Source organism: Macaca thibetana, chromosome 4 (assembly GCF_024542745.1).
Source record: "Macaca thibetana thibetana isolate TM-01 chromosome 4, ASM2454274v1, whole genome shotgun sequence".
Taxonomy (NCBI): Eukaryota; Metazoa; Chordata; class Mammalia; order Primates; family Cercopithecidae; genus Macaca; species Macaca thibetana.
The window spans coordinates 53,512,220-53,534,354 of record NC_065581.1 but is presented as its reverse complement, the minus strand read 5'-3'; the positions used below and the strand labels follow the sequence as shown (position 1 = coordinate 53,534,354).

At 41.5% G+C, this 22,135-nt stretch overlaps 1 protein-coding gene across 12 annotated transcripts in view; it reads left to right on the top strand.

Annotated features, from left to right (window-relative positions):
- Positions 1-22,135, top strand: part of LOC126953690 (glutathione S-transferase A3) — a 115,016-nt gene that overhangs the window by 58,793 nt on the left and 34,088 nt on the right. For 2 of the 12 annotated variants that reach the window (XM_050789276.1, XM_050789270.1), the window contains 4 exons: positions 17,381-17,513; positions 19,427-19,568; positions 20,718-20,849; positions 21,731-21,999. The exons of 5 other annotated variants lie outside the window; for them this stretch is intronic. In XM_050789276.1, the coding sequence (XP_050645233.1) occupies positions 17,381-17,513; positions 19,427-19,568; positions 20,718-20,849; positions 21,731-21,853 (530 nt within the window). In that variant the 3' untranslated portion in view covers positions 21,854-21,999. Of the gene's footprint in view, positions 1-10,159; positions 10,306-14,771; positions 14,888-16,455; positions 16,508-17,380; positions 17,514-19,426; positions 19,569-20,717; positions 20,850-21,730; positions 22,000-22,135 lie in introns of those variants that run through there. 5 more of the 12 variants (XM_050789277.1, XM_050789280.1, XM_050789274.1 and 2 more) reach the window with 4 other exon arrangements.

Below are 22,135 nucleotides of genomic sequence, written 5' to 3'. Positions count from 1 at the left end.
GGCTGACTGCAGCCCTTGCTTGGGCTTCTGGGGTCAGTGCCCTAAGGCTGATGATTACAACCCAGTCCTCAGCCTCACAAGAACATCCCACTTGCCAACCCCACCCCACCTTGGTCACCCTCCTGCCAGGACCACCCACCTTTCCTTAGATTTTTCCTGAACTGGACGCTTTATTAATGTCTAGCACACCGCCCCCCCCCATGATCTCTAGATCCTGGTCCTGTGTGATCATAGATCCATAGCAAACTCTGTTCCACGGAGCAAGCTAGAAACCCCCAAATTCCTGACCTGTCACCATAAAGAACTCCATTAAACTGTAAGTAACCACTGCAAACACCACTACCGTTTATTACTTGATGGATGTGGGTCAGGCCCTGTATCTTGCATTTTGAAACATTACAATATTCTGTTTAAGAAAATGTTCTATTCCCATTTTGCAGACGAGGAAACTAAGGCTTCAAGATGTTAAGTGATGATTCCCAGATCACACAGGTATTTTGAGGCAGGTCAAGATTGGTACCAGATCATATCAACAGTGAAATACAGGAAATCTTGTTAAGTGTCTACTTTGACTTTTATTTTTATAGATTCTGCCCATTAAGTCAACTGCATTGTTATGCAATAACTGGGTTTCATATTTGTATTAAATACCTGCATCCACTCAGAGCTTCTGATCAGATTGAGACAGTCTTATTGCTGGCTGCCATTCCAACCAACGTGACTACTCTCAAGACAAGGTGTGATTTATTTCAAAGTTTACATCACTGGATCTAGATCAACAATAGAGTATATTTTCATCAATATTAGATTGATTTAATTTTTTAATGATGATATGAAATAGCAGCCAACTCTCAGAATCCTAATAGTGTATGTTTAATGAGCACTTATGATACACTTGCTACTTTTCTGAGTGTTTTGCATGACTTTGTAATTTAATCTTCATACCAACCTATAACACAGGTACCATAAGTATACCCACTTCATAGGTTAGATACTAAGACACAGAGAGATTCAACAATGTGTCCAAAGTCAAGAAGCCAGGACATGACAACAGTGATATTAAACGCACACAGGCATGTCACAAGCCAGAGATTTTCATTAAAAATAATGTTACTGTGGGGACTTTAATTCCTTCCTAAAACTGAGAATTCTATTCTATTGTGTCCCATATACTCCAAGAGGGGAAATTGTAATAGCAAGAGTTATAACTGTGCAACAGCTATGACCTTAAGGTTTCACCCTTAGCAGGGCTCCTACAAACTGAGCTGATATAAATTACAGCAGAGGGCCCTTGGCAGAATCTTTGGTGGCCATTGGCCCATAGCATACCCATGCTGGGGATACAAAGGCTGTGGTCTGATCTCACTCAGAGACACATGCTTTCCTAAGATATGACAACACCATAATTAGAAGAACTGCATGATCCTTTAACTCCAGTGACATCCCCTCTCAAATCATGACCTAATCAGGGACATGGGAGTGATCATGTTGGAAGTAAAGTGAACTAGAAGATTGAGCGACTATGTGCTGTGATCCATGCCCTTTCCTTGATAACCTAGTGTGGATTTCAAAATGGCCACCACCAGCCTCCTCTGTGTGCTCTACCAAGCTCAGAAATCTTACATTTTCCCAATTATGTACCAGACAGAAGTCATTCAAGGTTGAAAGTCTACAGTGCTATGGAATGAATTAACAAGAGCCCATTTACTGTTTCTGCTTCCAGTTTGAAGAGAAATTTCTGGAATCTGCATAAGATTTGGAAAAGTTAAGAAATAGTAAGATCAAGTCCCTATGTGCCTCTGAGGAGGGTATCTAGTAGAAGGTACACAGGGAGGTTTGAAAAGCCGGGAATTCTTACGTGTGTAGGGGTGTAGTTGGTGATGGTGGAGAGGGAGAAAATCGTAAAATGGAAAGGATGGGCTCCTAGAGTAGGTCTGGCAATGCTTTCCAGGCTAAAAAGGGCCAGACTTCTATTTGTATTTACTGGAGAACCATCTCCAGCACCCTGCGGATGCCCTTTTCTTGCTTTCCTGCTTTTGGCACCAAGAGTGAGCTGTGGTCATCAGCTCAGGATCCCATACAGCCCACCCCATCCAAAGACACGCAAGGACATGTTTTAAACAAAAGGAGTTGAAATAGGTTCATTTTGAATTTGTTTCTCTTATAAGTTTGACAAGGTGATATCTTTGCAATGTTGTATGCTTAGATAACGAGACAGTGTTGAATTGGTTGGAAGTCCCGGTCAGAGGGTGAGGAGGGACATGAGCCAGGGTAGCAGCCATGGGGTAAGAAACACAGAGCCTGCCCTGCACACACTGTCTAATGGGGGTATTGAAGACCACGCAAAGGGCCAACATAGGAACTTCTCTCAGAACTGTATTTAATGTCTTCAACGGCATGAGACTTACTTTGAGAAATTCCCCTGTTAAATGGCATCTGGCTGGTGGCCCTGTTGCAGTCTCTCCCAACTTCTTCCTAAGATATCATGAAGATAAATCAACACAGGCAGGCAATACAAGGGAACTATTTTGTAGCTGGATGGGGAATAAAAACATAAATGAAATAACAGGATAAAAAGCAAAAGAAAGCTTGATAAGAAAAAGCATTTCCAGAAGCTAAAAACAAATTCCTATTTCATTTGAACAGTTGCCAGACAATATTTTTTTTTTCATTTTATACATTTAGTCATTTCTACAACCACTTTTGCATCCTGAAAGGGTGGGATTCATAGAAATTTCACTCTGCTTTTTTTTTTTTTTCTATTTTCCAAAGACGGGAGTTTGTTTTTCCAACAAGTGCCAGTGGTTGAGATTGACAGGATGAAGCTGATGCAGACCAGAGCCATTCTCAACTACATTGCCAGCAAATACAGCATCTATCAGACAGACACAAAGGAGAGAGCCCCATATAGTACATTTTCTGTTCTTCCATCAACAGAGAACACAGGAGTGATTTAGGTCCTTCTGTGTGTGGGCGGGACCATGGCAGGAGCATCATGACTGGCCGCAGGCTGGGCCCTGGGCATGTATGCTGGGGTCAAGTATTACAGAGTCCCATGGAGATGAGGAAACAGTGAATATGGGGAGTGTTCAGGCGAGTGTGATTCTAGAAGACAATGCAGTCTATAGAGCCAGCACCCTGACAGAGGTTTCCAAACACTGATGAACCGTGAACTCAGGAGGATGGGGAACCATGATTCCAGGTGCTCAGGACTTCAGAGGCTGGACTCCAACCAATAGCTTAGGAAAAAGCATAGAATGTTTGAGACTCTGTAGATGAAGGCCTGCGGAGGGAAGACTGCAAAGAAGCTGAATCTCAGGTTCCAGTAATTCCAAGAATAATGACCAGGAGCCTAAATTTCCAGCCAATTATATGAACTGGTCAACTTGACTAAGGTTAGAGAGGCTGGTGCTCTAGATACTAGGCTTACCTAAGTGAAGCAGGTATCAAATGATACAGACCTAAGCAGCCAGACTGATTATGCACCAGCAAAGCTGGGGGGAGGGGTCTCCTCCCTTGTTGGCGGTTCCTTGAAAAGTCCAATATACAGCTACCAATGACCTAGCAATTCTACTACCAGGTCTACATCCAGGAGAAAGGAAAACACATCCGCACTAATCCATGCACAGAAATGTTCATAGGAGAATTATTCATCATATGCAAAAGGTGCAAACAACCCAAATGTCCACCCATGGAAGAATGGAGGGACAAGATGTGCTGTAGCAGACAATGGAATATTCTTGGGCTATGAAAAGAGATGAAGTACTGATGCATGCTCCAACATTGGTAAGCCTTGAAAACATGTGCTGTAAAAGAAACCAGACACCAAAGGCCACATGTGACATGAATGCTTTTGTATGAACCATCCAGACCATTTGAGTCCAGAAAGGAAATCAGTTGTTGACAGGGGCTGGAGAAAGGGGACAATGGGGAATGGCTGCCAAAGCATGTGCTACTGCCTTCCCAGGTGATAAAAATGTTCTGGAATTAGACAGTGATAGTATTTGCAGAATTCTGTAAATGTACTAAAAATTATTGAATAATATTCTATAAAGGGGTGGCAATTATGGTATGTGAATACATGTCAATAAAGCTGTTATTTAAAAGTATTCGCCAGGTACGGTGGCTCACGTTGTAATCCCAGAACTTTGGGAGGCCGAGGCAGGCAGATCACCTGAGGTCGGGAGTTCAAGACCAGCCTGGTCAACATGGGGAAACCTCATCTCTACTCAAAATACAAAAATTAGCCAGGCGTGGTGGTAGGTGTCTGTAATCCCAGCTACTCGGGAGGCTGAGGCTGGAGAATCGCTTGAATCTGGGAGGTGGAGGTTGCAGTGAGCTAAGATCGCACCACTGCACTCCAATCTGGATGACCGAGCAAGATTCTGTCTCAAAGAAAAGTAGAATACAGGACTGGGCGTAATGGCTCATGCCTGTAATCCCAGCACTTTGGGAAGCCGAAGTGGGTGGATCACGAAGTCAAGAGATCAAGACCATCCTGGCCATCATGGTGAAACCCAGCCTCCACTAAAAATACAAAAATTAGCCAGGTGTGGTGGCATGCACCTATAGTCCCAGCTACTCAGGAGGCTGAGGCAGAAGAATCACTTGAACCCAAGAAGCAGAGGCTGCAGTGATCCAAGGTAGCCCCACTGCACTCCAGCCTGGTGACAGAGTGAGACTGTGTATCAAAAAAAATAAAATAAAATAAACAACAACAAACAAACAAAACAAATAAATAAAAGTTTTGTAGGAAACACAGTTTGAAATGAGAAGAAAGAAGATGTCCTATGGTATGCATTGGCTTTAAATATATGAATAATTTTACCATGTTTACTAATTTTACCATGTAAACAATGGTGAAGTCTTGAAACACAATCATGACTAGAACTGGCCAACATCATGTGGAGAAGGTAATGGAACAGTGTTTTATGGAAAATAATTGAGAGAACTTCTTTTTTTTGAAAATTACTAGCTTGCTTGAAAAAAATATATTGTTTAGGGATATCTTTTAAATGCATACCTTATTTCCTAGTTTTTCATTTATTTATTTTATTTTTTTCTTTTTTAAGAACTTCTAACATTGGGCATAAAAAGGAGCCTCGGGGGCCGGGCGCGGTGGCTCAAGCCTGTAATCCCAGCACTTTGGGAGGCCGAGACAGGCAGATCATGAGGTCAGGAGATCAAGACCATCCTGGCTAACACGGTGAAACCCCGTCTCTACTAAAAAAATACAAAAAACTAGCCGGGCGAGGTGGCGGGCGCCTGTAGTCCCAGCTACTCGGGAGGCTGAGGCAGGAGAATGGCGTGAACCCGGGAGGCGGAGCTTGCAGTGAGCTGAGATCCGGCCACTGCTCCAGCCTGTGAGACAGAGAGAGACTCCGTCTCAAAAAAAAAAAAAAAAAAAAAAAAAAAAAAAGGAGCCTGGGATGTGTAGTATGAGGAGAGAGGAAGACGGACACGTTGGAGATGGCTCTGCTGGGGAGGCTGTCTTGGGATTATGTAAATGGCAGGTCTTTAGCCATACGAATCATGCTAAGCTTATGTATAGAACAAACCACAGCAGAGTGAGCAAACCCAAACCTTATTTGTAGCATCAGTAGTTACTTGCAGTAATTCCACTAATTTCTCTCATGACTGTGACGCTGGACAGGTCACCGATGTTTCTTGTACCTGTATTTGGTCACGTGTATTACAAACATTTTAGATATAGATCTACCACAGTAGAGTGTTCTGAGAAATAAATGTAAATATACTATAAAAATCATAGCCTAATGACTGACATTTAAAAGGCACCCAGTGTCACTGAATTACTTTGCTATCACCTAACGCTCCATTGTTTCAAGTGTTTAAACCATAAAATCTAAGGCAGAAGGCACTTAGCAGTTTGGTTATATTCGTTCCTTGGTTCATAGACAACCAATCTCTGGCTGTGTCCTCACATGGCAAACATGCCAAGGGAGTTCTCTAAAGGTCCCTTTCATAAGGGGACTAATGTCATTCATGAGAGCTCCACCCCCATGACTTGATCATCTCCTGAAAGCCCCACCTACTAATAGCTTGAAAGAATATATATTTTTAGGGATCTCTTCTAAAGACATGGGAGTCAGGATCTCAATGTATGAATTTTTGGGAAACATAAACATTCAGTCCATAACAACAGAAAAACAATGCCTGGGAATTGGTGGGGCACTGACCTTCACGTCCAAAAGGCTTCCCTGATGTTAATGGAGCTCCTGACTCTCAAGGCATGGTATAAAAATAGACTGTGAATAAGAATTCTACCACTTCTACCAAAGAGCCCATGATATGTGCATTTGAACAATGTATATTACAATATAGCATTGAAGTTGTTTTCTTTGTGTACCGAGTAATTATCCATACTTTTGTATGTATACATAGTCTGAAAATATATTTGCCAAAATATTATCTTAAATTAATGGTGTCATATGATTTCTCCTTTTATTATTTATGATGTTAATCTGCTGAGATTTTAATAAATATCACATATCACGCAAAAATTTTATTATTAAAAAATGTATACATCCAGTGTAGTCCAAAGAAATGTTTTATGAATTTACATACACCAAGGATCTAAATAGTTAACAAGCAAAGTTAACATTTTATCTTTGCTGTATCACATGTCAGTCACTACACCCCTGTTTGCCTCAGTCAAACAATTTTTTTTTTTTTTTTTTTTTTTTGCATTTCAAAGTAAGTTGCAGACATCTTCACAGTTCACTCCGGGACACAGTGGCATGCAGATGATAGCATAGGGAAAGCAGTAAGAACCAACATTGCAAGAAAGAGGATGAATTAAATTTCACCCAGGCTTATTTCACATCCCAGAGCAGGAGATGAGGAGAGCAGATGAGGAGAAATGAGGATTCTGAAAGAGTCTACTCCTGGGAGAAGCGTGCTGTCATGAAGGTGGAGTCGCTACCCAAGAGGGACTGGAGAGAGATAGAGTGTAAAGCCACTGAACACCAGGGCTGCACGCTGTAGGGCCTGGGGCAGACAGAACATGCTGCAAGATGGGATAAGCCCCTGGCCCATGTGGAAGATGCAAGCTGGGTGGGTGCTGTGGATGCCACAGCTGATGTGGAATAAGAAGAGAAAATGGGAGCCTGGACTCCAACCAAGAAGTGAGCGGAGCCACGCTTCTTACTCTCTCACTGAATCAGGGAACATGGAGAAAGATCTGGATCTTCACACCTGCACAGTAAGGAAAGAGAGGTGGGAGAGGGAGAGTCAGGCTGGACATATTCAGGGATGAAGCAGAGGCCCCAGCTTCACTGCACATGTATTCCTGACCTGATTCCTCCAATTCTTCAGGTGTTGAAGAGCCATGGACAAGACTACCTCATTGGCAACAAGCTGTGCCGGGCTGATATTCACCTGCTGGCACTTCTCTACCATGTGGAAGAGTTTGACTCCAGCCTCACCTCCAGCTTCCCTCTGCTGAAGGTGACCCATTTCCCAGTCCTCAAGAGGCAGCTCCTCATCTCCCACCTTGGTATCTAGTATCTGGGCACTTGGACTGGCCACATTCTGACCCCAGCTTTCTACAGGCCTTCAGGACCCCCCATGTCTCCAAAATGAGGTTTCAGGTCCTGATTCTGAGGCATAGAAATTCCTCTTGTGATGCCAAGGAAATTTGATGTGCATGCTACCCCAAGAAGAACATTTCACTTTTTATAATGCTAAGGACCCAGGGCCCAGCATCTCTCCTCATCCCTCTATTTCACTGTGGTTTTTCCTCCTGAGTTCTCTGTGACGCCCTTTATCCCAATATGCCCTTGTCTTCCCACACCAAGCGTGTCTGAGCAGGGCCCTTTCCATCTGGTTCCTTCTTTGGGCTCTGGCTCCTGCTGCCAGATCATTGTGTTCCTTGTGCACAGCTCTCCCAACACGCTGCTCCCCAATGCTATATCTCTCTATGGGAAAACTGGCCCCATGGTTTGCTTTCACATTTTCTATTTTCATTTCTAACTCAATTTTCCCATATCTTCACTTCTTCTGCTTAGAGACTGATCTGTGCTGATATCTCACAGGCACATGGTTCTTTCTCATCTTCTACAAGAGCCATGAATATACAAGATTCAAGTGTAAGAAAGAGGGTAGGAAGACTGAACCGAATAAAGTCTTAAAGACATTGTTTGGGAAAATGCTAGTGAGCTGCATGTTCTTCCTCTTATCTTCGTCTCTCACTTAGTGGCCATTTCTGCCTCCATACTGGTGCTGATAGAGGGAACTCAGTCGGTCTTTGTGTAGGAGGGACTCAGATTCCCTGGGTTGTGTTAATGGTGGTGTCAGCCCTTGGCTTCAGTCTAAGGCTGTGCTTTGTGCATTGCGGGCCTGAAAATCAGAATCAGCAAACTCCCCACAGTGAAGAAGTTTTTGCAGCCTGGCAGCCTGAGGAAGTTTCCCATAGATGCAAAAGGTTTAGAAGAAGCAACAAAGATTTTCAAGGTTCGATAAAGCAGGTATGGATGCCAAGAACATGTAATACAAATATTCTAAAGTTTACAACAATAAATTGCTTTATCTAAATGTTGGTTGTGGCTGTTGTGAAGTTAATAAACATTTTTAAAATTATATGCTAATTACATAGTAAAACGTCCATGACCAGATTTAGTTAAAATCGATTTATTTTCATTAGTATCTGATATGAAATCAGATTTCCAATCTTCCCACAAATTTTCTTGGAATTAAAAATTCAGTAAAAACGTAAAATGTAGACTATGTGAGTTGTTTGACTTGTTCAAGAATTGTCCTCTAACATTTGTCAAATGGCCTGTCAAAAAGTCAGGGGTAGAAATTTTCTCCTGACAATCTGCACAAGAAAACAATTACCATTCTGGGGAATGGTAAAATGAAATTTTCTTTTTTTCCTGGACATCTGTTTTATTTCTGATGAAAACACTTTTTCTTATGCATTTTCAAACAACCATTCTGTCTGCTGTGGATCCCTTAGTTTTCTAGGAGGTGAGGAAATTCTAAAGAGCAAACAGACCCACCCTCTGCTCTCAGGCCACTCTGTTGTCCCTTACAGGCGTGTGTTCCTGGCTCATCCTCACTCTACTCCTCAGGGCTCTGTGGGGCCTCAGGCATGAGCCTTCCCTCAGTTCCTTCAGTGCCACTCAGGCCTGGGCTGCCAAGATACAGATGGTATATGTGAATTACACATAAGTAACTATATGCAACATCATTTTTCTCTGGTGTGTCATTGTGCCAACGTGCTTGGATTAGAAGTGATTTCCAGGAATCCTTTCCTGCGTCGTCTAGCTTCTGGGGGCTCTTGGTCTTTCTTGACTTTCATGGATCCTGACCACATCACTCTAATTTCTGCCTCTCTCTTCCAGCACATCACCCTCTGTGTCTGGTGTCTTTTCTTCTGTCTGTGGTGAGGACAATTGTCAATGGATTCGGGGCCTTTCCAGATATGCCAAGAAGAGCTCATCTCAAATTCTTTTATTTCACTACATCTGCAAAGAGTCTTTTTCCAAATTAGATCAAGTTCACAGGGTCTAGGGATTTCTATATGGACCAATCTTTCTTGGGGGCCAACAAAACGCCCTACATGTTATAGATGAAGAAACATTATTTACAATTGATGAATCCAGGTGATGGATACTTTCAGATTTGTTATATTATGGGTGATTTGAGTTGCGTAAAGAGGAAAGCACATGCAAATAGGGTTCCCGGATTTGGCAGATAAAATACAGGACACTCACCTAAATGTGAATTTCAGATAAGCAATAAAGAATATTTCAGTATAATCAGGTTTCATACCATGTATGGAAATAGCTATAACTACAAAATTATTAATTGTTTGCCTGAAATTCACATCGACATGGATGCCCTTATTTTATTTGTCAACCCAGTAAGTAAAGGGTGGCATCAGCTTGCCATTCACAGACATCCCCCCCAGCTATGCTCACCATAGAAGTTTTTCAGTTGCCATAGTCCTTGCATCCAACTCATGAAAACAAGTGTCTTTAAAAAGCCAGTTTCTGCTGACTTGCAAAAAGAGCAAAATCCAGGTGAAATGCATTGTTTAAACTTTAATTGCCAACCTTGAAATGGAACATATTAACCAGTTTCTTCTGATAAGCAGATCACTTACTCATGTCTTAGAATACAGTAGGTGGTCCCTTGGCCATGAAATGTGTGGGAGTTGCTTTTCCGTAACTTGACCCTTCTTTCAGTGGGAGGGAACTATTGAAAGGAACAACAAGCTTATAAATACATTAGGACCTGGAAGTCAGTTGACCAGCCACGACAGTGACAGCGTTTAACAAAGTAAGTACTGATCTTATAAATGTCTCTACATTGCCTCACACTCTCCTCTCTAGCCTCCTAGAAAAATATGCTAGTATGTGTTCTTAAGACAAGAAAAAGTCTGTTTTTACCCATATCGTGCTATCTTGGTGTGTTTGGGTGACAGTTCAAGAATTGTTTATTTCTTTTCTGTTGGATACATCTTTAGAGAAATGTAAAAATGAAGAATTTAGAAAACCAGGGCCTCAGCATTTCATGGTATGGGAAACAATGACATGAAGAAAAAAAGAAATGATAGTAATTTAAACAATCTGAAAATAATCAATGCTGGAAGAAGTGGCAATGTATGCAAAAATTTCTCTGTATAAGTAGTCAACACACAATTGTAAATTGTGACACTGTAATACTATATTGGCTGTGAAAATTTAAAACTAAGGTTTATTATAATTAGAGGAAATTAGTTTGAATGTCAGGGGAACTAGATTCTAGTAGAGCCTTTGCCAGTAATTAGCTCCATGACAAGTCATATTCTGTCCCTGGAGTTCTACCGACTCCTGGCCAATCTAGAGGATAGTTAAGAAAGAGACTCCGACTGTTGCTGCCCTTTGAACTGTGTAATTCTTTGTATGGAGATCTGACCTGCCCACTCTAGGATGTTTCTAGGTATCCCTGCCCTCTACCTACCTGATTTGTAGCCCCCTCTCCCTCCCTGCAGATGTTACAACCCAAAATGTCCCTAGACCTTGCTCAATGTCCTCTGGAGCAGAGGAGCCAAATCCCCCTGGTTGAGAGCCATGGGACTACATGACCTCATGGGGCTAAGCAAGGCCGTGTTACTGATGTGCCCCACTGCTTGGACATTCACTGAAAACTTCCTGTTAATCCACATGGACTGATTAATGAATATCATTAACCTCTGTACAGGAGCTAAAAAGCAAAGAGAGAGAGAGAGAGAAACAGAGAGCCATCATACGACAGATTTCATATAAGTCTGGATTCATATGAAATCTTATTCCTACTAGAGTTCTATGGACAAAATATAGAGAACCAGAGAAATGGATACAAGATAGATGATAGATGATGATGAGACAGATTACAGAGAGATAGATAGGTAGAACAACTGATAGATGAAATAACACATATATGGATGGATAGACAGAGATTATGAATAGATACACATACATAGATATTTGATAGGTAAAATAATTGATGGATAGATAGATCAAAGAAAGAGGATCCATGGGCTACTCAATGTGTCCAGAGACTCACCCATCTTCCAAGCACTGGGACCAGAGCAAACACCCATTGCTGAGTTCCTACTATGAATTTTTTGTACATTATCTCATTTAACTTTCTCAACAACCTACAAAAGTAGAAATAACTACCTCTATTCTAAGGAGAGAAAATTGAGGCTCAGAGATTAAACAACCTACTGCGTTTATGAATCTCATAATGGGAGGAGTCGTGATTTATATCATTCTCCCTTCTCTCTGATAAGAAACAGTATCATTGGGACCAACTCAGAGATGGAACTCCTTTAATTTACTCCTGGAATTATGAGAGCTTATATTCCTTTCAAAACAAGCCCATTTTTTAATTGACGTAAATACAGTTATACTAGTCCTCAAATCACTCTGGTTTTTAGGTTGTCACATCAGAGAAAGGCACACTTTTATTAATTTTTCCTTCCAAGCAAGCCCCTGAAAAGTTGCTCACAGGAGGAACTCGGGAATTAGATGTTCTCCTCTTGCCCTCTCCTTCCAACATTTAGTTGGCTAATATACATTGAATAGGAAAATATAAAACAACTTTTCAGAGAGGAGCTGAGAGCCAGGTTACAGGGTGGAGTGGAAAAGCTCTGGACCTGCAATCAGAAGTTCAGGCTGACCCAACACTCACCAAGTGTGCAGCATGGGACAGGTGCTTTAGCTCTCTGAGACTCAGTGTGCCCATCTTTAATTCGGATAATAGGAGCCATTTCCCAGGGTTGTTGCAGAAGGTAGACACACTCCCTAGATAGTGACCCTGAATGAGCAGCATGTGTGTGTGACCTGTGGCAAATCCTTGAGCTCTCTGGTTCTCATTTTCTGTTGGCCCAACAAAGCTCAATTGTAACCTATGTCCCAGTCTTAGCCTGACCCTTGGAAACCTCACATTGAGAAAGTGGTATGTTAGTTATCAGCAGGAGTGTTGTGATAAAATATTATGAAGATAAAATTTCATTTCCTTTTGAAACATGATCCTCAATCAATGGCTAAGAGAGTTTAGTGTGGGGATTGGAATTACAACACTGTGAACTCTAGTCCATAACAATTAAACAAGCACACCCCACGCTTTCCTGTGAACTTCACTCTCCCTTTCATTCTGCTGAATTATGCTATTTCCATTTCCCAAGTTACTTTAATTTACTCCTGGAGTTATCATAGAAAGTAGAATGCCAAAATATCTAATTACAAAACAGGTGAGTTGATTCAGTATGATTTCAAATAATTCTTTACTTTTCAAAGGTTGAACTATTGACCTCATATTTTAAAATGTAGACATTTAAAATATTTTGATGCCTAATGTTAGTCATACATACTTTTTTACAAATACATTAGTTGAGGCCGGGTGTGGTGGCTCATTCCTGTAATCCTAGTACTTTGGGAGGCAGAGGCGAGTGGATCACCTGAGGTCTGGCATTCAAGACCAGACTGGCCAACATGCTGAAACCCTGTCTCCACTAAAAATACAAAATTATCCGGGTGCGGTGGAAGGTGCCTCTAATCCCAGTACTCGGGAGGCTGAGGCATAAGAATCACTTGAACCTGGGAAGCTGAGGTTGCAGTGAGCCAAGATCGCACCGTTGCACTACAGCCTGGGCAAAAACAGTGAAACTCCATCTCAAAAAAAAAAAAAAAAAAACTAATTAATAAATACATTAGTTGTTAAAAGCAAGTATATTTTTGTTCCACACTCAGCAACCACAAAACTTTGCAAGAAGAATCTTAATGTTTAGTAACAGAGCTGGGAGTTTGGACAGAAAATGCAACTGTTCCTAAGTCCTGGCACTGGAACTCCTGCTTTCAATGAGTCCTGTGTCTTTCCATTCACATTCATGAGACAATTCGTTGCATCTGTCCCTGCAGCCACTGGTTTTCATTCTCTGATACTCTGCTATGTTCCACCTCCCAAACAGCCTGGGATAGAGCAAGGGCTATCAAACTTCACTGATGAGTCCAGTCAATTTACCTCTAACCATTTACAATGACCATGTGAGCATGCACACATGCAAACATCCATACACACAACATGCAGATAACTGAAACTAACAACTCATGAAATATTACTTACCCTTCAACATGTCATGCTCGCTGATATTTTCTATTATATTCTTTTCTTTTTTATTTTTTAAAGTAATGCGGTTTCACAATCTGCTGAAAGATTACCATGCATATTTGAGAAACACTAACATAGAAAATAAGATGCAGTCTTTGGTTTTAAATAGCAGTGAGTCTGCATCCCAGATCCATCATTTACTCTGAGCAAGTTACTTTAAAAACCTCAGTATCCTCAAATGTAAAATGAGAATAACAACAGCATTCACCTTAGGTGATTTTTGTAGGATAAAATGAAGAGAAGTTTAGAAGAATGACCAGTGTGTGACTGACATTGAACAAATGCTAGCTCCTTCCATATCCTACAAAGTTAATGCAGCAAATCTCTTCTTCCAGGTTATAAAACAAAATACCTCCCACAGAGTTAGCATACAGAATTCCAAAAGAAGCAAGGGATTAGCATTTGTTATCTGTTGAAATAATTTGGATATTCTAGCTACAGTTAAACAAGTCTGAGGGCTAATTTCTGGTTTTGATCAAATGCAGTCTCACAGTCAAAGACCTGAAGAGTGACTTAGCTCCCTGCTGGTCCTCCGTCAGTGACATCCTCTGGTTTCACGGCCAATTCATGGATTCCCAGGGCCTTCGCCCAGCTGGCTTCCAGGCATGCCTTCATTTTAGTCCTTGGTGTAGATATTCATGTCTATCACCAACCCGAGTGTGACTGTGAACATTGTATTTCTCTGATGTTCCCTTTCATTAACTAAAAAATGGAGATAACAACCATTTCATGGGACTATAAGGAGGGTTAAAGATATAAAATATTAAAAGGGACTAGCATGGTGGAAGGATCATTAGGAAGTTTTCATTAAATATTAGTCCTTTAATTCCTCCTCTTCCCATTAACTCCTATACATGTATTATTACCACATACTCTCACCTCTTAGGCTGCCAAGAAAAGTCACAGTTAGCCAATGAAGACTTGAGACTGGTTTGCTGGAATCTGAGGGTGGCCACTGTTGGGTAACAATCTGAACCAAAAAAACATTCCAGGAACTCCTCCAACCAAGTCATGAAGAAGGCAGGTTCTACCTCAGTATTATGGGTGGTTTTCAACCAAAAGTACATTTTTTTATTCTATGGCTTCAATTATTCATTCATTCATTCAAGCTTAGAGAAACCTCCAGAAGACTGCTATCATGGCAGAGAAACCCAAGCTCCACTACTTCAATGCACGGGGCAGAATGGAGTCCACCCGGTGGCTCCTGGCTGCAGCTGGAGTAGAGGTAGGTTCTGAGTTAGGTCATCGTAAGTTGGATTTAAAATTGCGTTATCACATACTTTTCCCACAGAAACTATGAGATGATTACTTACCGAAGCATTGTGCCTTAAATAAAAATGGACTGTAATTAAGAAAAAGATGAACAGATTTGACCTAGTAATTCTTAAAATTTCTTCTCATCTAAAGGCATACATATTAAAATACATTTAAGAAACTAATCACAAAGTGTAGAACTTAAGTGGATTAGAATTTAAACAAAGTGTAAAAAATAATTTATGGCATTTACACAACAATTAGAAACATGAATATCAATTGAATATTTGATGACATGGAAGAATTATTGTTAATATTTCATGTGTGATGATGTACTATGGCTATCTTTAGAATACTTAATGTGTTTTAGGAAAACACATTGAAGTATTTAAGGATTAATCATACGGATCTGGGATTTCTTTGGAATTATTACAAGAGGAGAAGTAGGTGGGCATACAGATGAAGCCATATTGGTTTTGATTGATAATTATTGATTTTAGGTATGAAGCATAAGGAGAATCATTCTGCTTTTCTATTTATATTTATTCATGTTCATAATTTCAACAATAAAAAATAAAAATGCATAACATTTTAGAGGTAATTAAAGGTTGTAATTAGAGGTAAAAATGCAAACTACACATGAGAGATGCAAGGGAGTGTATTGTAACAAATTACCTATTAAAGATTGACTACATTCACAGCAATTATTTGGTTGAGTACTTACTAATTCCAGGTCCTGTACTAGGTCATGGAAATAGACAGTGAAGAAGATAGACACGGTCCCTGCCCTGGGGCGGCCTACATGTCTATGAGGATGCAGAGAAATAAACACGTGGTTAAAACGAGGTGGGGAAGCTTCTAGAATACACATGCATTCCCCAGTGCCACAAAACTACATCAGAAACTAGAAGTTTTCATTAAAAATAATATTAGTGTGGGACTCTCATTCCTTTATTAAATTGAGAATTTTACCCTATCGTGTCTCACAAACTTCAGAAGAGAAAATTATAGTTGCAAGTGTTAAAGCTGTGTAACAGCGGTGACCTATTTCACCCTTAGCAGGGTTCCTGAGAAGTGGGGCGATACAAATTACAGCAGAGGCTCCTTGGTGGCAGAATATTTGATGGCCATTATCCCATGGCACGCCCCATGCTGGGGACACACAAGGTTGTGGTCTGATCTCGCTTGGAGACACAGGCTTTCCTAAGATATGACAACACCATAACTTGGAGAACTGCTCAATGCCTTTTCTCCAGTGATGTGCCCTCTCAAAACATGACCTAATCATACACATTCATGAGATCAGGGTGAAGGTGAAGTGACCTAGAAGATTGAGCAGCTATGTGCTGTGACCCATGCACTTCTCTCAATGATTTAGGTCTAAATTTCCAAATGGCCATGACCAGTCCCCTCTGGGTACCCTGCCAAACTCAGAAATCTTATATTCTCCAAATTATGCAACAGATAGGGGCCATCCAAGGTCACAAGTCTATAACAGAATGAACTAACAGGAACCCCATTTGCTGTGTCTGCTTCCAGTTTGAAGAGATATATCTAAAATCTGCAGAAGATTTGGACAAGTTAAGAAATGGTAAGATCAATCTCTAAGTGCCTCTGATGAGGGTATCTAGTAGAAGATACAAGGGGATGTTTCAGCAGCCGGCAATGTCTATGTGTATGGGGCGTGATATTTGGACATGGTGCAGAGAGAGAACATGGTTAAGATGGAAGGGATGTGGCTCTTTGATCAAGTCTGGCAACTCTCTCCAGACTAAAAGGACCAAACCTCTCAAAGTGTTTGCTACAGGAACAATCTCCTGCACCCTGAGAAAGCCCTTTTTTGTTTTCGTGCTTGGGGCACCAGGAATGAGCTGTGGTCATCAGCACAGTATCCCACACAGCCCTCCCCATCCAAGCACATGCAAGAACATGCATTAGATCAAAGGAAGAGAAATAGATGTGGCCAGTGTCTTGAGTTTTTTCTCTCACGGAGGGGGCATGACAAGGTAACACTGCAGCACTATTGCAGACTTTGAAGAGCACAGAAAGGGACCCTTACATAAAAAGCTCTCAGAACCTGCCTTAAATGTCACAAACACCATGAGACTTACTCTGGGAACTTTCTGTTTTAAATAGCATCTTGTTGCCAGTCCTATTGTAACTTGTCCCAACCTCTTCCTAAAATATTCATGAAGGTAAATCAACACAAAAATCACTTGAACCTGTGAGGCAGAGGTTATAGTGAGCTAAGATCATGCCACCCCACTCCAGCCTGGGCGACAGAATGATACTCTGTCTCAAAAAAATAAAAATAATAATAATAAAAGCTGTTTCAAGTGAAGTCTTACTAGACAATAATTTCTTTTTCATTTTACGAATTTAGTCATTTCCACAACCATTTTTTTCATCCTGAAAGTCTGGGTTTCATAGACATTTCACTCTCCTTTTCTTCTTCCTTCTAAAGATGGGAGTTTGATGTTCCAGCAAGTGCCAATGGTTGAGATCGACGGGATGAAGCTGGTGCAGACCAGAGCCATTCTCAACTACATTGCCAGCAAATACAACCTCTATGGGAAAGACATAAAGGAGAGAGCCCTGTACGGTATATTTTCTGTTCTTCCATCCACAGAGAACACAGAATGATTTAGGTCTTTCCTTGAGTGGGTAGGACCATGGCAGGGCATCATGACCAACACCTGGCTGGGCCTTGGGCATGTACACTGGGGTCCAGTATTGAAGAGTATTGAAGAGTCCATGGAGATGAGGGAATAGTGAACATGGGGTGGGTTCAGGCAAGGGTGATTCTAGAAGAGGATGCAGTCCATAGATCCAGCACCTTATGGTGATTTCCAAACACGGATGAAACATGAATTGAGGAGGATGGAGAATCACAATTCCAGGTGCTCAGGACTTCAGAGGCTGGACTCCAGCCAACAGCTTAGGACAGGCATAGAATATTTGAGAGTCTGTAGATGAAGGACTGGGGAGGGAAAGCTGCAAAGACACCAAATCTTAGGTCCCAGTAACTCCAAGAATGATGACCAGGAACCTAAATTACCAACCAATTATAGCGACTGGAATACTTGAGCAGAGCTAGTAGAGGCTGCCACCAAGGATGCTGAGGTTACCTTGACATATGGATAGAAGGCTGAAACAGCCAGATTGATTCAATACCAGCAAAGTCAAGGGGTCTCCTTGCTGTTGTGATCAGACTGCATGATTCCAAATAAATCCTGAATGAAACTGCTGGCAGCTCCTCAAAAACTTTAATATAGTATTACCAATGACCCAGCAATTCCTCTAACAGGTATATCCCCAAACAATCAAAAATACATCTTTTACATAAATGAATAATGCAAATAACAATATTCATAGTATTCAAAAAGTAGAAACAACCCAAATATTCATCAATCAATAAATGGAGGAGAAAATGCACCTTAGCCATGCAATGGAAAGATATTTGGTCATGAAAAGGAATGAAGTACCAATGCATGCTATAAGATGGTTAAACCATAAGACATGTTACATAAAACAAACAAGACACAGAAGGCCAGGTACTATAGGATTCTTTCCATATGAAATGTCCAGATATTCAAATCCATAGAGGTAGAAAGTAGATTAGTGGTTGCTTGGAGCTAAAGAAGTGGGGCGTGGAGAAAAACGAAGAATACTGCTAATAGTACAGATGTCCTTATCAGTGTGATAAAAATAATTCTGGAATTAGACTGTGGTTATTTTTACAGATTTCTGTGAATGCACTAAAAACCACTCAATAGTGTAATATAACTGGTGGCAATTATAGTATGTGAATATGCATCAATAAAGCTCTTGTTTAAAAAGTATTGTGAAACTCCAGTTTGACACAAAAGAAGAAAAGTTTGCACTGGTTGTAACTGTATAGAGAATTTCACCAGGGAAGGGGATTCTTAGGTGGGGTCTCAAGAAAGGCACACATGGCTAGAGTTGGGCAACAGCACATGGAGAGGGCTGTGGAAACGTGTTTCATGGGTGTAACTGGAAGAACTGTTAATATGGGGCATAGAAGGAGCTCTAGGAGATGTAAAATGATGAGAGAGGATGAGGAATTTGGCTGAGATGGTCAGGGACTCTCTTAGGATTACTTAGGAAGCAGGTCTTTGGCCATTTGACTCATACTAAGTTCATGCACAGAACAAGCCACAACGGAGATGATAAATCTTGGCACAGCAACAGTGGGTACTGGCAGTGATTCCACGGATTTCTCTCATGCCTGTGACCACCGATGCTCTTTTTCCTGTATTAGGTCATGTGCATAACAAAATGTAGAGATCTGTCTACCTCGATAGGTTGTTTTAATAAATAAATGTTAATATACCTGTAAAAATCAGAGCATAATGACTAGACTCTGAAATGCACTCACTGGAGGTGAATTATTTTGCCATCACCTGTTACTCTACTCTTTTAGGTTTTTATAAGCATATGAAATCTAAGGCAAAAAGTATTTGACCATTTGGTTGTTTTGGTCTTTTAGGATTGATATGTATACAGAAGGTATAGCAGATTTGGGTGAAATGATCCTCCTTCTGCCCATATGTCCACCTGAGGAAAAAGATGCCAAGATTGCCTTGATCAAAGAGAAAACAAAAAATCGCTACTTCTCTGCCTTTGAAAAAGTAAGTGAAACTGTTCAGTGTTTTGGGGAACTGAGTTTAGAGGCCAGTAGAAAAATAGTGGCTGGGCATTCCTGGGGCTACTGACCTTCACTTTCAGTGAGACTGCCTGAACACCAACACTGCGCTCTGACTCTCAAGGCATTTTATGAAAATAGGCTTGGAGAAACAATTTTATCACCGACACCCACACTATAATTTTCCGGTAAACTTTTAATTTACTGAACCCCAACATGGAATTATCTGTTCAACAAAATCTCATGTTCATAAGTAGAACATGGGCTGTGGAAGGCTCTTGACCACACTAGAGGTTGCTGTTGAGTCTATGGAACCCCATGGACTTTGATTGAAGACGAACATGATGAAAGTGATCCATCAGAAAACATTCTGGTACCATGTGCAGGAAGACAGGAGACCGATTGCCCAACCAGAGAATACTATAGTGTTTCAGAGATGGGTATTTTTAAAAGGAGAGTGATTGTAGGATGCAGAGGAAGATTTTGTAAAATGCATTATATAGTAAGTTGTAGATATCAGTGCAGTTCACCCGTAAATGCTTCAGCTTGCAGATTATAATATAGTGCCAGTCAGGAGTGAGAGTCAATGCTGTAAGAAAGATGATGAATTCAGGTTCACCCAGGTTTACTACAGATCCCAGGGAGATATAGCGGGGAATGAGGAGAGCAGACAAGGAGAAATGAGGACTCTGAAATAGCCTCCTTCTGGGGGAAGAGTGTTGTCATGAAGGTGGAGTTGCTGTTCAAGGGAGGTTGGAGAGTGAGGGAGCAGAATGTAGAGCCACGTCCTGAATGTGAGGGCTCCATGCTGTAGAGCCTGGGGCAGACATAACATGTGGCGGCGGGTGCTATGCCCCTGGCCCATGTGGAAGCAGCAAGCTGGGTGGGTGGTGTAGATGCCACAGTGATGTGGAATGAGAAGAGAAAATGGGAGCCTGAGCTCCAACTGAGGAGTGATCAGAGTTACACTTCTTACTCTCATTCATTCAGATAATGTGGAGAAAGCCCTGGATTTCTGCACCCATGGAGTAAGGCAACAGAGGTGGGGAAAGTCAGGCTGGAGAGGCTCTGAAAGAAGCAGGGGTCCCAGCCTGGGTGGGCATGTGTTCCTGATCTGATTCCTCCAATGCTCCAGGTCTTAAAGAGCCATGGACAAGACTACCTTGTTGGCAACAAGCTGAGCCGGGCTGACATTCACCTGGTGGAACTTCTCTACTACGTGGAAGAGCTTGACTCCAGCCTTATCTCCAGCTTCCCTCTGCTGAAGGTGACCCATTTCACAGCCCAGAGAGGCAGCCCCACATCTCCCATCTTGGGATCTTGTATCTGGGCCCTGGGACTGTCCAAGTTTTGATGCCAGCCTTCTCCAGCCCTCAGTGCCCCAAGGTCTCCAAAATGAGCTTCAGGACTCTAGTTTTGGGGAATGAAAACACTTTTGTTATGGAAAGGAAATTTGTGGTGCATGCTACCCCACAGAGTATTTTGCCTTTTATTCTGGAAAGAACCCAGGGCCTAGCATCCTCCCCATCCCTCTGTTTCAATGTGGTTTCTGTTTCTGAATTCTCTGTGACGTCCTTTATCCCAAACGTGCACTTGTCTTCCCTCAGTGAGTCGCTCTGAGCAGGGCCCTTTCCATCTGGTTTCCTCCCTGGGCTCTGGCTCCTGCTGTCAGACATTTTGGTGCTCCTGCACAGCTCTCCAGCACTCTGCCCCCCACACTGTATCGCTCACTGAGAAAAGGTGGTCCCATGGTTTGTCTTTATATTTTCTATAGCTATTCCCTTTCCCAACTAATTTCCCCGTATTTTTACTTCTGCTTAGAGACTGATCTGTGTTGATATCTCACAGGCACATTATTTTTTCTTGTCTTATATGAGAGTCACTAATCTACAGGATTAATACGTAAGGAGAAAGATAGGGATGACTGAACTGATTAAAACTTAAAGACATCTTTGGGGAAAATAAAGTGAGCTACATGTTCTTGTTCTTATCTTCATTTCTCACTGGGTGTCTGTTTCTGCCTCCATGCTGGTGATGATGGAGGGGACTCGCTTGATTTTTGGCAGGAGGGTCTAAGATTCCCTGGGTCGTGTTAATGGTGGTGGCAGGCCTTGGCTTCACTCTGAGGCTGTGCTTTATGAATTACAGGCCCTGAAAACCAGAATCAGCAACCTGCCCACGGTGAAGAAGTTTCTGCAGCCTGGCAGCCCCAGGAAACCTCCCATGGATGCGAAATCTTTAGAAGAAGCAAGGAAGATTTTCAGGTTTTAGTAAAGCAGCCATGGAGGCCAAGAACTTGCAAGACCAGTATTCTAAAGTTTGCAACAATAAAGTGCTTTACCTAAGTGTTGATTGTGCCTATTGTGAAGCTAATGAACTCTTTCCAATTACATGCTGATTAAATAATACAACTCCTATTCACCCACTTAGTTAAAATTGATTTGCTTTCATTAGGATCTGATGTGAATTCAGATTTCCAATCTCCTCCTAACCTACCACTTTCTTGGAATTAAAAATTCAGTAGAAAAGGAAACTATAGATTATGTGATTTGT